This window comes from Aphelocoma coerulescens, chromosome 25 (genome assembly GCF_041296385.1).
Source record: "Aphelocoma coerulescens isolate FSJ_1873_10779 chromosome 25, UR_Acoe_1.0, whole genome shotgun sequence".
NCBI classification, from domain to species: Eukaryota; Metazoa; Chordata; class Aves; order Passeriformes; family Corvidae; genus Aphelocoma; species Aphelocoma coerulescens.
This window is the reverse complement of record NC_091038.1, coordinates 2350447-2364568: the sequence shown is the minus strand read 5'-3', so window position 1 is coordinate 2364568 and position 14122 is coordinate 2350447. Positions and strand designations below refer to the sequence as shown.

The window sequence follows — 14122 nt, the reverse complement described above, 5'->3', positions numbered from 1 at the left end:
AATCTCAGTGGTGTGGTATCAATTTTTGGCCAAATCAGCCATTTCCAGAAGGAAAAAAGCTCCATTTTTCCATGCGGGTGTTGAGGCAGAGGGGGCAGGTTGGTCCTCAGGTGTTGTGGCCAGAGCGGGGCACAGCCAGGAGTGTCACGAGCATTTCATCTGCAGGGTCTCATCCATTTCCTGGTTCCCCGCGCTGAGACCCTGCCAGGGCTGGGGGCTTGGGGTGGCTGTGGGAGGTTGTGGCGGGGTCTGTGCCCTCCCCGACTGACACCCACCCCCTGTCACCCCCACTGGCACCCCGTGGGGCTTCTCACCCACAGAAGGGTGATAGGGGGCTGCAGGCTGGGGAAGAGGGGCTGCACCTTGGGGGATCCCAAGGGGGGATAGGGGGCTCCCAGACTGGAGGGGACCGTCGAGGGGAAGGGACATAGAAGGGACAGGGCATCCCCAAATTTGTGCCCTGCAGAGGTCACAGAGCCCAAGCAGGGACAGTGGGAGCCAGCAGGGCTTTCCAGAACAGGGGTCCCCAGGATGTGCCACCACTGGAAGAGGGACCCCCCCAGCACCGCCATCCCAGGGACAGGACCCCCGTGGGCGGGATGGGGCAGGCCTGGGACAGGATCCCCCCAGGATGTGTCACCTCCAGAACAGGGACCCCCCCCAGGACAGGACCCCTCTGGATGTGCCCCCCCAGGTCAGAACCCGCTCCCCGTCTGACTCTCAGCACAAACGGCCTCTTCCTTCTGCTGCCAGAGAGAGAAAGTGAAAGTGTTGGGGGGCACGGCCGGACACCCCCATCCCCCACTGCCCCCCCACCCCTCTCTGTACCCCCCCACCCCCTATTCCCCCTGCTCAGGAGCTCTCCAGGATCACTGAGGGGTGAGGCAGCGTGGCACAAAGGTGAGGAAATGAAGGACAAAACAGAAATAAAGAGGAAAAAGCCAAAGGGTGGGGGGGACACAGAACCGGAGCTACTCAGGACCCCCCAGTGATGCCGCCCCTGGTAATGAGCGCCCCAGGAGAGCCGTGCTGGGCCCTGAGTTTGGGTCCCCAAAATCTGAGGAAACCTGTGAAGGAGCTGCGACCCACGAGCCCCCCCAGCCACTGCCCATCCCTGGGACCCCCATTCTCCTGGGAACCTGACTGTGGGAGCCCCATTCCCTGTGCCCCCTTTTCTAGGAAGCCCATCCTGTGTCTCCTGTTGCCCAGCATCTCCATCCCCTTCCCCCCATCCCCTTTCCCCCCCATTCCCTCAGGACCGCCATCCTGGGGACCCCCCGACACACGGGGACCCCCATTCCCCAGATAGACACTCCCTGTCACTTCCCCTCTCTCCCCATTCCCCTGGGACATCCATCCTGAGATCCCCACATGCCCTGAGCCCCCCACTCCTGGGATCACCATGTCCCACCATGTCCCCAGCTTGTCCCCTGCTCTGTCTCCACCCTGCCCCCACCCTGCCCCCACCCTGCCCCCACCAAGGGCCACCAACACGTGGGGATGAGACGTGACATCGCTTCCTGCCCGCCACACAGGGGACAGTTCGTCCCAGCAGCGAGTGGCAGCCAGCCCGGGTGGCCGGGGACACCAGGATGGCCGGGAAGGTGATGCTACTCCTGTGGGGTGAGTGTCCCGGGCACAGGCCTGACGCCCCGGGGATGGGCCCTGGTGAGGCAGAGAGAAGTGGGGAGGGGGCAGAGGGGGGCTGCGGGGTGCCCTGAGGTCCCCAAGGCCAGCAGAGCCCGAGCATGGGCATGGAGCCCTTAAATGTGACCGGAGTCGTGGGGTGGCTGTGGGGACAGGAATGGGGGGTACAGGATCGGGGGGACAGGAATGGAGGGAGTGGGATGTAGCAAAAGGAACCTTGGGGCTGGGGCAGCTGTGGGGACAGGGCCAGGGGGACAGGGATGCAGGGACAGGGACAAGGGCCAAGCACCATCAGGATGGGCCACGGGGCCAGGTGCCATTGGGATGGGATCATGGGCAGAGGGCCGTGGGGATGTGGCTGTGGGGACAGGTGCTGTGGGGTGGGTGGAGGTGACTTGTCCAAGCATGGGGTGTCCACAGTGTCCCCATGTCCTGCCTCAGCCCAGGGTGACAGAGGTGTCCCTGTCCTCAAGACCTCCGTGCTAAACCGGTGACCCCGTGGAGACAGTTTGGGGACAGCCCCACACTCCGTGCCCCGGGTGCCGCTGTCCCTGCGGTGCCACCCCCACCCAGCCCTGTCCCTTCTCCCTTCCAGCCCAGACCCTCGGCCTCGCTGGTGAGTCCTCGGGGGGATGCCACGTCCCCGCCCCGCTGTCCCCATCCCGCGCTGGCCCTGGCAGGCTGGTGTCCCCTGTCACCCGCAGGCACCCAGACCACCCAGCTCCTCGTGGAGCCCCCCTGGACACCGCCGGTGCTGTGGGACCGGGTGACACTGACCTGCCATGGCTTGGGCACCACCGGTGCCACCAGCTGGTACAAGGATGGGCAGCGCTGGCGGCTGCAGGGACCCGACCGATTCCGTGTCACCGAGAGTGGCACCTACCAGTGTGACAGACCCGGCACCGGGCTGAGCCCTCCCGTGAGCGTCTTAAATGGTGAGGGGAGTTGGGTGTCCCCAGCCTGGCACCCGTGGGTTCCCCAGGGCTCTGGGTGGGCTCCACTCCATGGGTCACCCCCCTTGGTGTGACGAGAGGCCCCTGGTGTCTTGCACACGGGGACATCGCAGAGCATCTCAGGGCGAGCCGCCCCCCGTGTTGGAATTGGGGACCCCTGGTGTGCTGGGTGTGACCCAGTTGGGGGGTCCTGGTGCCATTGGGACTCCATGGAACTCCGCGGTTTGACCGGACACTCCTGTCCCCCAGACCGGCTGGTGCTGCAGGTTCCGGCACGGGCGCTGCTGGAGGGGGACACGGTGACACTGCGCTGCCGGGGCTGGCAGGACAAACCGGTGACCTGGGTGTCCTTCTACCGCGAGGAGAAAAAACTGCAGAAGTTCCACGATGGGACCGAGCTGTCCCTGTCCCCTCTGCGGCTGCAGGACAGTGGCCACTACCGCTGCAGCGGCCGGGTGGACTCCGAGGTGTCACGGTGGAAGGAGTCGGCGTCGGTGACAGTGACAGTGCACGGTGAGCACCCCACAGCCGCCACCCTGACACCCCGTCCCCCCCCACACCTCAGCACCCCCACAGCCCCTTCACAGCAGGCTCGGGGTCACGCTCCCCCTGCCCCATCTCCTTCCCAGAGCTGTTCCCGCTGCCGGTCCTGGAGGGTCCCCTCGAGCCCACCGAGGGGTCCCCCCTGAATCTCAGCTGCCTCAGCACCCCCAGCCCCCTGCGTCCCCGAGCCCCCCTCCTGCACCTCTTCTACCAGGACGGGCGGTTGGTGGGGGGCCCGCAGGGGTCCCCGCAGCTCCTGCTGCCCGCTGTGGGGGTCTCCCACTCGGGGAATTACAGCTGCGAGGTGCGCTCCGAGCGGGGGGCCGTGCGGAAGAGCAGCGCCCGGCTCCGCGTCACGGTGCGCAGTGAGTGCGGGGATGGGTGTGGGGAGCCCCGCCAGCCGCCACGGGTCCCCCAGTCCTGCCTGGGGTCACCCAGCTCTTCCTGACACCTGCCCACTGTCCTCCCATACCTTCCCACTTCCTTCCCCAGGTCCCACCATCCCCTTCTGGGTCCCCACCCTTCCCTGGAGTCCCCCTGATCCCTCTCCAGGTGTCCCCTCCCTAAACCCCCCATCCTTCCACTTCTGGGTCCCTTCCCACCCTTTCCAAGGCGTTCCCAAGCTCCGTGCCCCCTCTTCCTCACAGAGATCCTCCTGCCCCTCTTGCACCCTCCACGGATCCTTCACTGTCCTCTGGTGTCCCCTTCCTGCAGCGGTCCCGCTCTCGGGAGTGTCTGTTTCGGCGCAGCCCCCCGGGGGACAGGTGGCACTGGGGGACCGCCTGGTGCTGAGCTGTGCGGTTGCCGCAGGGACAGGTCCCCTGTCCTTCTCCTGGCACCGGGCCGGCTCGTGGACACCGCTGGGCACCGGCCCCCGCCTGGAGCTGCGCCACGTTGGGGACAATGACAGCGGCCACTACCAGTGCCGGGCCAGCAACGGGCACAGCGTGGCTGAGAGTGTCCCCCTGAATGTCACCGTCCTGGGTGAGCAGGACACCCGGAATGGGGTGACCCCACTCACGGTAAACCCCATCACGCCCATCCCACTTTGATCTCCACCTCCCCCATCCCCCCCAGCCCCTGGCCAGCCCCATCTGTTTCCCCGCAGTGCCCGTGGCCAATGCCACCATCAGCCCCGGTGCCCTGGAACAGCCGGTGTGCACAGGTGACCCCGTGACCCTGCGCTGCTCGGTGCAGGTGGGCTCAGCCCCTGTCACCTTCACCTGGCTGCACAATGGCCACGAGGTGGCCTGGGGTCCCCTCCTGGAGCTTGGGGACATCCATGTGGGACATTCCGGCACCTATCAGTGCGTGGCCACCAACCAGCTGGGACAGGACGGGCACCGCGTATTCCGGGCGCTCAGCCCCGAGCTGGCACTGACGGTGACACCGCAGGGACACTGGGACACAGGTGGGGTCACTCGGGGTTACTGGAGGGTGCAGAACCCCCGGCATGGCAGCTGACCCTGATGTGTCCCCCTCTGTCCCAAGCAGTGGCTGTGAACATCGGCAGGAGCCTCCTGTTCCTGGTCCTGCTCCTGGGTGTCATCGGGGGCTGTCACTGGTGGCACCGCCTGGGTGGGTGACAATGGGGCCAATGGGGGTGCTGGAGTGAGGGGAAGCCCCCAGAGTGGGGGGGCGATGGGGCAGCACCCACAGCCCCTGAGCTGGGGGAAACGGAGCCCACAGTGACCTCGGCTGGGGGTCCTGGGGGCTTTAGGAGGGTTCTGGAGGGTCTTGCTTGGGCTCCAGGGGCACCCCTGGGTGTGCTTTGAGGAACATTGGGCTTGCAGTGGGAGTTCCTGGAGGGTTTGGGGAGTTCCTGGAGGGCCATGCAGGATGTTGAGGGATCTTTCTGGAGTCCTGGAGGAGTTTTGGGGCTGCCCCTCCCTGTTGGGCTTGGGGTTGTGGGAGCTCGGGGGCACTGCGGTGGTGCAGAAGTTTTAGGGGTTCAGGGGTGCTTGGAGCATCCAGGGGGGAATCAGGGGTGCAGTGGGAATCAGAGCTCCAGTGGGGATTTGGGGGTCCCATGGGTGGTCGGAGCTGCTGAGGTCCCAGGAAGGTTCAGGGGTCCCGGGGTCCCCACGGTCACCCCCTCCCCTTTTCCTTGCAGCTGCCAGGAAGCCCCAGGACAGGTGACTGGGGGGGCTCCGGCCGTGACTCCCCTTTCCCCCTTCCCCAGACACCCCCTCAGGCCCCCCCTTATCCCCGCAGGGCCCCCCCGGAGGAGGGGGAGCTGCTGGAGCCCCATGGCGTGGGCAGCGAGCGGGCGGGGGGTGAGTATGGGGCTGGGGACAGGGACACGTCCCCCACGGGTGTCACCCCCTCCCAGGTCCCCACAGCCGCTGTCTCTGCCAGCGCCCCCACGGGTGTCCCCCGGCCCTGCCCCCCCTCGGCATCCACAAGTGACCAACGCGGAGCTGCCGGGACCCTACGAGGGACAGCAGGACCCCGGTGCCACCTACGAGAGTGTGATGTGACACTGGGGGAAATTGGGGATCACTGGGAGGCATCGAGTCCCCCCAGGGGTCCCCCACTGCCCTTCCCAGCGCCCCAGGGCCTCCCCATTCCCCCTCCCAGTGCCAGGGTGGCACAGGACCCTTTTGCCTCTTCTTGGAGCCAAAAGGCAGCGTTTGGATTAAAGCGGGAGAAATGGGGTTGGTTTGTTCAGCTATGCCTGCTGAGCTCGGGAAGGAGGAGGGTCCCGCTCAGGGTGCTGAGCAGATCCTTGTGGGATTTGCCTGAGTTTTGGGGCTCCCTCAGTGCCTTGGGCAGAGAGACAAAATGATCCATTGCTGCATTTCCGGGCTGCTTCCCTCGCAGCTGCCCCTGCAGGGGCGGTTTCCAGCCAGCCCTGCTCTGCAAACCATCCAAGGCCCTCGCAGAGCCACTGCTTGGGCTCCCCTTGGCTTTTGTGCTTCTCGCAGGCCTGAGCAAACCACAGCCACGCCTTTTCCCCCACACAATTCTCACCTTGCAGCAGCTCTGAAGCTGCGAGAGTCAAAGCAGAGGGGGCAAGAGGGACCCGCAGGTGCTGGCTGCCCCTGGGGCTGGCCAGAGCAGGGCTGGCCAATGCCCATCCCTGCGCAGTGGGGCTGTGGCGTGGCCTGGCCCCACACTTAAATGGCCACTGGCTGCACGGAGGAGTTTGGGAGCTGCTTCCTGCCTGGGGCTCCATTCCCAAGCTGCTCTTGCCGCCTCAGATGCTGCAGGGGATGAGCAAGAATGGAGAAGTCTGAAATAGTTTTTCTCCCCAAACCAACAAAACTAAAGTGTCCCAACCCCCAGGACGGAAACCACACGGGGGGGGCAGTGGGAGCAGGAGAGGTGGGCAGCTACACAACAGCTTCAGCCCCCCCACATTTGCGGTGTCTCAGGGGTGTGGTATCAATTTTTGGCCAAATCAGCCATTTCCAGAAGGAAAAAGCTCCATTTTTCCATGCGGGTGTTGAGGCAGAGGGGGCAGGTTGGTCCTCAGGTGTTGTGGCCAGAGCGGGGCACAGCCAGGAGTGTCACGAGCGTTTCATCTGCAGGGTCTCATCCATTTCCTGGTTCCCAGCGCTGAGACCCTGCCAGGGCTGGGGGCTTGGGGTGGCTGTGGGGGGTTGTGGCGGGGTCTGTGCCCTCCCCGACTGACACCCACCCCCTGTCACCCCCACTGGCACCCCGTGGGGCTTCTCACCCACAGAAGGGTGACAGGGGGCTGCAGGATGGGGAATAGGGGCTGCACCCTGGGGGATCCCAAGGGGGGATTTGGGGGTCCCAGATTGGAGGGGACCATCAAGGACAAGGGACATAGAAGGGACAGGGCACCCCCAAATTTGTGCCCTGCAGAGGTCACAGAGCCCAAGCAGGGACAGTGGGAGCCGGCAGGGCCCTTCCAGGACAGGGGTCCCCAGGCTGTGCCATCACTGGGTGAGGGCCCACCCCCCCACCAGGAATGTGTCCAGAGACCCCCCCAGCACCGCCATCCCCCAGGACAGGACCCCCCTGGCCGGGATGGGGCAGCCCTGATACAGGATTCCCCCAGAAGGTGTCCCCCACAGAACAGGAACGCACCGCAGGACAGGACCCCTCTGGATGTGCCCTCCCACGTCAGAACCCGCTCCCCGTCTGACTCTCAGCACAAACGGCCTCTTCCTTCTGCTGCCCGAGAGAGAAAGTGAAAGTGTTGGGGGGCACAGCCAGACACCCCCATCCCCCACTGCCCCCACCCCATTCTGCATCCCCGCACCCCCTATTCCCCCTGCACAGGGTCCCCCCAACCCGTTCCCTGCTCAGGAGCTCCCCAGGATCACTGAGGGGTGAGGCAGCGTGGCACAAAGGTGAGGAAATGAAGGACAAAACAGAAATAAAGAGGAAAAAGCCAAAGGGTGGGGGGGACACAGAACCGGAGCTACTCAGGACCCCCCAGTGATGCCGCCCCTGGTAATGAGCGCCCCAGGAGAGCCGTGCTGGCCCCTGAGTTTGGGTCCCCAAAATCTGAGGAAACCTGTGAAGGAGCTGCGACCCACGAGCCCCCCCAGCCACTGCCCATCCCTGGGACCCCCATTCTCCTGGGAACCTGACTGTGGGAGCCCCATTCCCTGTGCCCCCTTTTCTAGGAAGCCCATCCTGTGTCTCCTGTTGCCCAGCATCTCCATCCCCTTCCCCCCATCCCCTTTCCCCCCCATTCCCTCAGGACCGCCATCCTGGGGACCCCCCGACACACGGGGACCCCCATTCCCCAGACAGACACTCCCTGTCACTTCCCCTCTCTCCCCATTCCCCTGGGACACCCATCCTGAGATCCCCACATGCCCTGAGCCCCTCACTCCTGGGAACACCATGTCCCACCCTGTCCCCAGCCTGTCCCCTGCTGTGTCTCCACCCTGCCATCACCCTACCCCCACCAAGGGCACCAACACGTGGGGACGAGACGTGACCTCGCTTCCTGCCCGCCACCCCCGGGACAGGTGGCCCCGGCAGCGTGTGACAGCCAGCCTGGGTGGCCGGGGACACCAGGATGGCCGAGAAAGTGGCGCTGCTCCTGTGGGGTGAGTGCCCTGGGCACGGGCCTGACACCCCTAGGATGAGCCCTGGTGAGGCAGAGAGCAGTGGGGAGGGGGCACAGGGGGGCTGCGGGGTGCCCTGAGGTCCCCAAGGGCAGCAGAGCCCGAGCATGGGCATGGAACCCTTAAATGTGACCGGAGTCGTGGGGTGGCTGAGGGGACAGGAATGGGGGGGGCACAGGATCGGGGGGACAGGGATGAAGGGAGTGGGATGTAGCAAAAGGAACCTTGGGGCTGGGGCAGCTGTGGGGACAGGGCCAGGGGGACAGGGATGCAGGGACAGGGACAAGGGCCAAGCACCATCAGGATGGGCAACAGGGCCAGGTGCCATTGGGATGGGATCATGGGCAGAGGGCCGTGGGGATGTGGCCGTGGGGACAGGTGCTGTGGGGTGGGTGGAGATGACTTATCCAAGCATGGGGTGTCCACAGTGTCCCCATGTCCTGCCTCAGCTCAGGGTGACAGAGGTGTCCCTGTCCTCAAGACCTCCGTGCTATACCAGTGACCCCATGGGGACAGTTTGGGGACAGCCCCATACTCCGTGCCCCGGGTGCCACTGTCCCCGTGCTGCCACCCCCACCCAGCCTTGTCCATTCTCCCTTCCAGCCCAGACCCTCGGCCTCGCTGGTGAGTCCTCGGGGGGATGCCACGTCCCTGCCCCACTGTCCCCATTCCGTGCTGGCCCTGGCAGGCTGGTGTCCCCTGTCACCCGCAGGCGCCCAGACCACCCAGCTCCTCGTGCAGCCCCCCTGGACGCCGCCAGTGCTGTGGGACCGGGTGACACTGACCTGCCAGGGCTCGGGCACTGCCGGTGCCACCACCTGGTACAAGGATGGGCAGCGCTGGCAGCTGCAGGGACCCGACCGATTTGTTGTCACCGAGAGTGGCACATACCAGTGTGACAGACCTGGAGCCGGGCGCAGCCCCCCCTTGCGCGTCCTAAATGGTGAGGGGGAATCATAAATGATCAGGGTGGTCCTCAGTGGGTCTGGGTGGGCTCCACTCCATGGGTGGCTTCACACCCCTCATGTGTCAAGCGCCTGTCCCCTGCATACAGGGACATCCCAGTGCATCTCATTGCATCCCAGTGCATCCCAGTGTAATGGGACCCACAGGGCGACACGGTGCCATGGGGTTTCCCCTGGTGTTCCTGGGATCCTCCCGTGCAATGGAGACTGCCCCCAGAGGTCCCCTGGTGCCGTGGGGACCCACCTCGGACCTGTCTCGAGCCCCTCAGTGCAATGGGACCCTCCTATCCCACAGACCGGCTGGTGCTGCAGGTGCCGGCGCGGGCGCTGCTGGAGGGGGACACGGTGACACTGCGCTGCCGGCGTTGGCAGAACAAGTCAGTCACCGGGGTGCGATTTTACCACAAGGAGAAGGATCTGGGTGGGCCCCTCAATGGCACAGAGCTGTCCCTGTCCCCGCTGCAGCTGCACCACAGTGGCCGCTACCGCTGCAGTTGCCAGATAGGAACCAACCAGCTGGAATCAGTGCCAGTGGCTGTGACAGTGCACGGTGAGCACCCCCACAGCCGCCACCCCAAATACTCTGATACCCCCACTCTCATCCCCAGCAGGTTGCGCATCACCGCATCCCCCTGCTGACACTGCAGAGTGAGCATCCCACAATCCACACCTCAGCGCCCCGTCCCCTGCTGGCTTGGGGTGATCGCCCCCACCCCATCTCCTTCCCAGAGCTGTTCCCGGTGCCGGTGCTGGAGGGTCCCCTCGAGCCCACCGAGGGGTCCCCCTTTAATCTCAGCTGCCTCAGCACCCCCAGCCCCCTGCGGCCCCGAGCCCCCCTCCTGCACCTCTTCTACCGGGACGGGCGGTTGGTGGGGGGCCCGCAGGGGTCCCCGCAGCTCCTGCTGCCCGCCGTGGGGGTCTCCCACTCGGGGAATTACAGCTGCGAGGTGCGCTCCGAGCAGGGGGCCGTGCGGAAGAGCAGCGCCCGGCTCCGCGTCACGGTGCACAGTGAGTGCGGGGATGGGCGCGGGGAGCCCCGACAGCCGCCACGGGTCCCCCAGTCCTGCTCAACCCTCTGTGTGCCTCCCTGTCTTCCCAGTTCACTCCCTGGGACCTCCCTTCCCAGCCCCTGATCCCTGCATCCCTCATTGGGTTCCCTCACCCCTCCCTAGGTTCACCTCTCCCTCTCTTATATCCCATGGTCCATAGTTCATATCCATGCCAGTCTCTAAAAAACCTTCCATGTGGCTCCCTCCAACCTTCTCCAGGTCTCCCCTCCCTTAATCTCCCATCCCTCCCTGGGGTCCTTTCCACCCCTTTCAAACGTCTCCCCCATATCTTGTCCCCCTTCTTCCTCACTGGGATCCCCCCAACCCTCCCTGATCCTCCCCTTCTTGAGACCTTCCTGGCCCCTGGTGTCCCCCACCCTCGCGGGTCCCCCATTCCCTTTCTGCCCCTCCTGCAGGGGTCCTGCTTTCAGGGGTGTCCAGTCAGCACAGCCCCCCGGGGCACAGGTGGCACTGGGGGACCACCTGGTGCTGAGCTGCACGGTGGCCGCAGGGACAGGTCCCCTGTCCTTCTCCTGGCACCGGGGGGGCCCGTGGGCACCTCTGGGCACCGGCCCCCACCTGGAACTGCGCCACGTTGGGGACAATGACAGCGGCCACTACCAGTGCAGGGCCAGCAATGGGGACAGCGTGGCTGAGAGTGTCCCCCTGAATGTCACCGTCCTGGGTGAGCGGGACCCTCAGGAATGGGGTGACCCCACCCACCACATCCCCATCCCTCCTGGCCAGGTGCCAGTCCCGTCTGTGTCCCCGCAGTGCCCGTGGCCAATGCCACCATCAGCCCCGGTGCCCTGGCACACCCGGTGCGCACAGGTGACCCCGTGACCCTGCGCTGCTCGGTGGAGGTGGGCTCAGCCATTGTCACCTTCACCTGGCTGCACAACGGCCGCGAGGTGGCCCAGGGTCCCCTCCTGGAGCTCGGGGACGTCCATGTGGGACATTCCGGCACCTACCAGTGCGTGGCCACCAACCAGCTGGGACAGGACGGGCACCGCGTGTTCCGGGCGCTCAGCCCCGAGCTGGCACTGACGGTGACTCCGCAGGGACACAGGAACACAGGTGGGGTCACTCAGGGTCATTGGGATTGCAGCACCCCCGCAGTGACAGCTGACCCTGATGTGTCCCCCTCTGTCCCCAGCAGTGGCCGCAGGGGTTGCCAGGTCCCTCCTGTTCCTGGTCCTGCTCGTGGGTGTCATTGTGGGCTGGCACCGGTGGCACCGCCTGGGTGGGTGACAATGGGGCCAACAGAGGCCCTGGGGAGCTGGGAGGCCACCAAGAATGTGGGGATGATGGGGCAGCACCCACAGCCCCTGACGTGGCCAGTGCTGAATCCCCAGTGACATTTGCTTGAGGTCCTCAAGGATTTGGGGTGGTGTTGGAGGGTCGTGCAGGGATGCTGGGGGTTCTTTCAGGAATCCTGGGGCAGTTTGGAGGGTGCCCATCCCTGCCAGCCTTGGGGCTCTGGGGGCATCAGGACCAGGGGCACTGGTGTGGTTCAGGACTTCTGGGGGGCTCCAGGAATGCTGGGAGTTCCTTGGGGGAATTGAGAGCCCTGTAGGACTTCAGGATTCCCGAGGGTCGTCACAGCCTTGGGGACCCCACAGTCACCCCCACCCCTTTCCTTTGCAGCCTCCAGGAAGCACCAGGAAAGGTGAGTGGGGGGCTCCAGACATGACCCCCCTGTTTTACCCAGCCCCCAAGACCTCCCATCCCCTCTCACACATCCCCCCATCCCTGCAGGGCTCCCCCGGAGCCCCTGGCCCCCCCAGAGGAGGGGGAGGTGCTGTACACCCACGTCACGAGGACAAAGCGGACGCAGGGTGAGTACGGGGTGGGACACACACAGGGACACGTCACCCACGGCGGGTGTCACACAGATGCCACAGCCAGGGTCTCCTGCAGGGCCCACCCGCACCGCTCCGCCCCAGGATACCCAAGTGACCTACGCGGAGCTGCCGAGACCCCATGGGCGACCGCGGGCACCCAGTGACATCTACGGGAACGTGCTGGGACACTGAGGGCACTGGGGGACACTGGAGGATCCGACTGACTTCTGCTGGGCCCAAAATGCAGCTTTTTGCTGAAACTGGGAGAAATGGTGTTTCTTTGTTCAGCTGTCTCCTGCTTTAGGAACGGGATTCTCCAATTTCCTGCTTCTACTAAAAACTTTCTCTCCCCGTCTGGCTGCAAAGGGCAGTGAGAGAGCGGCTTTGGTGGGTGCGGGGCACCCGGGCAGCGTCAGCCCACGGCAAGGCAGGAAGGAGGAGGGTCCCGCTAAGGGTGCTGAGCAGATCCTTGTGGGATTTGTGCCTGAGTTTTGGGGCTCCCTCAGTGCCTTGGGCAGAGGGACAAAATGATCCATTGCTGCATTTCCGGGCTGCTTCCCTCGCAGCTGCCCCTGCAGGGGCGGTTTCCAGCCAGCCCTGCTCTGCAAACCATCCAAGGCCCTCGCAGAGCCACTGCTTGGGCTCCCCTTGGCTTTTGTGCTTCTCGCAGCGCTGAGCAAACCACAGCCACGCCTTTTCCCCCACACAATTCTCACCTTGCAGCAGCTCTAAAGCTGCGAGAGTCAAAGCCCAGGGGGCGGGGGGGACCCTCAGGTCCTGGCTGCCCCTGGGGCTGGCCAGAGCAGGGCTGGCCAATGCCCATCCCTGTGCAGTGGGGCTGTGGCGTGGCCTGGCCCCACACTTAAATGGCCACTGGCTGCACGAGGAGTTTGGGAGCTGCTTCCTGCCTGGGGCTCCATTCCCAAGCTGCTCTTGCCGCCTCAGATCCTGCAGGGGATGAGTGAGAATGGAGAAGTCTGAAATAGGTTTTCTCTCAAAATCAACAAACCCAAAGTGTCCCAACCCCCCGGGATGGAAACCACACGGGGAGAAGTGGGTGCAGGAGAGGGGGGGCAGCCCCCAACCGCTTCAGCCCCCCACATTTGCAATGTCTCAGTGGTGTGGGATCAATTTTTGGCCAAATCATCCATTTGCAGAAGGAAAACAGCTCCATTTTTCCATGCAGGTGTTGAGGCAGAGGGGGCAGGTTGGTCCTCAGGTGTTGTGGCCAGAGCGGGGCACAGCCAGGAGTGTCACGAGCGTTTCATCTGCAGGGTCTCATCCATTTCCTGGTTCCCAGCGCTGAGACCCTGCCAGGGCTGGGGGCTTGGGGTGGCTGTGGGAGGTTGTGGCGGGGTCTGTGCCCTTCCCGACTGACACCCACCCCCTGTCACCCCCACTGGCACCCCGTGGGTCTTCTCACCCACAGAAGGGTGACAGGGGGCTGCAGGATGGGGAATAGGGGCTGCACCCTGGGGGATCCCAAGGGGGGATTGGGGGCTCCCAGACCGGAGGGGACCATCAAGGGGAAGGAATATGGAAGGAACAGGGCACCCCCAAATTTGTGCCCTGCAGAGGTCACAGAGCCCAAGCAGGGACAGTGGGAGCCGGCAGGGCCCTTCCAGGACAGGGGTCCCCAGGATGTGCCACCACTGGGAGAGGGACCCCCCCTTCCCCCCAGGAATGTGTCCAGAGACCCCCCCAGCACCGCCATCCCCCAGGACAGGACCTCCCTGGTCGGGATGGGGCAGCCCAGGGACAGGATCCCCCCAGGACGTGTCACCCCAAGGACAGGACCCCTCTGGATGTGCCCCCCCAGGTCAGAACCCGCTCCCCGTCTGACTCTCAGCACAAACGGCCTCTTCCTTCTGCTGCCCGAGAGAGAAAGTGAAAGTGTTGGGGGGCACAGCCAGACACCCCCATCCCCCACTGCACCCCCACCCCTCTCTGCGCCCCCACAGCCCCTATTCCCCCTGCACAGGGTCCCCCCAACCCGTTCCTTGCTCAGGAGCTCCCCAGGATCACTGAGCCGCACACTGAGGGGTGAGGCAGCGTGGCACAAAGGTG

At 65.1% G+C, this 14122-nt stretch overlaps 2 protein-coding genes across 2 annotated transcripts; both read left to right on the top strand.

The window, feature by feature from the left end:
• The first annotated feature begins 908 nt into the window (after positions 1–908).
• On the top strand, positions 909–5721 carry LOC138098454 (Fc receptor-like protein 2). The gene is made up of 11 exons (XM_068995021.1): positions 909–948; positions 1536–1604; positions 2243–2263; positions 2352–2582; positions 2850–3113; positions 3230–3508; positions 3858–4127; positions 4252–4554; positions 4635–4721; positions 5257–5278; positions 5476–5721. The coding sequence occupies exons 1-11, from the start codon at positions 909–911 to the stop codon at positions 5621–5623; spliced, it is 1734 nt and encodes a 577-aa protein (XP_068851122.1). The 3' UTR covers positions 5624–5721.
• A 1838-nt stretch (positions 5722–7559) lies between these two features.
• LOC138098453 (Fc receptor-like protein 4) lies at positions 7560–12247 on the top strand. The gene is given in 13 exon segments (XM_068995020.1): positions 7560–7571; positions 8122–8179; positions 8801–8821; positions 8910–9140; positions 9458–9712; positions 9892–10170; positions 10628–10648; positions 10651–10896; positions 10986–11288; positions 11371–11454; positions 11859–11880; positions 11970–12060; positions 12158–12247. Coding segments are annotated over 13 exon segments (1713 nt in total).
• Positions 12248–14122: the final 1875 nt, after the last annotated feature.

Coding starts and splice junctions, on each gene's coding strand:
- LOC138098454 (XM_068995021.1), top strand. CDS start 909: ATGAAGGACAAAACAGAAATAAAGAGGAAAAAGCCAAAGG. Junction 949..1,535: donor AAAGAGGAAAAAGCCAAAGG/GTGGGGGGGACA, acceptor CCCGCCACACAG/GGGACAGTTCGTCCCAGCAG. Junction 2,264..2,351: donor CCAGACCCTCGGCCTCGCTG/GTGAGTCCTCGG, acceptor TGTCACCCGCAG/GCACCCAGACCACCCAGCTC.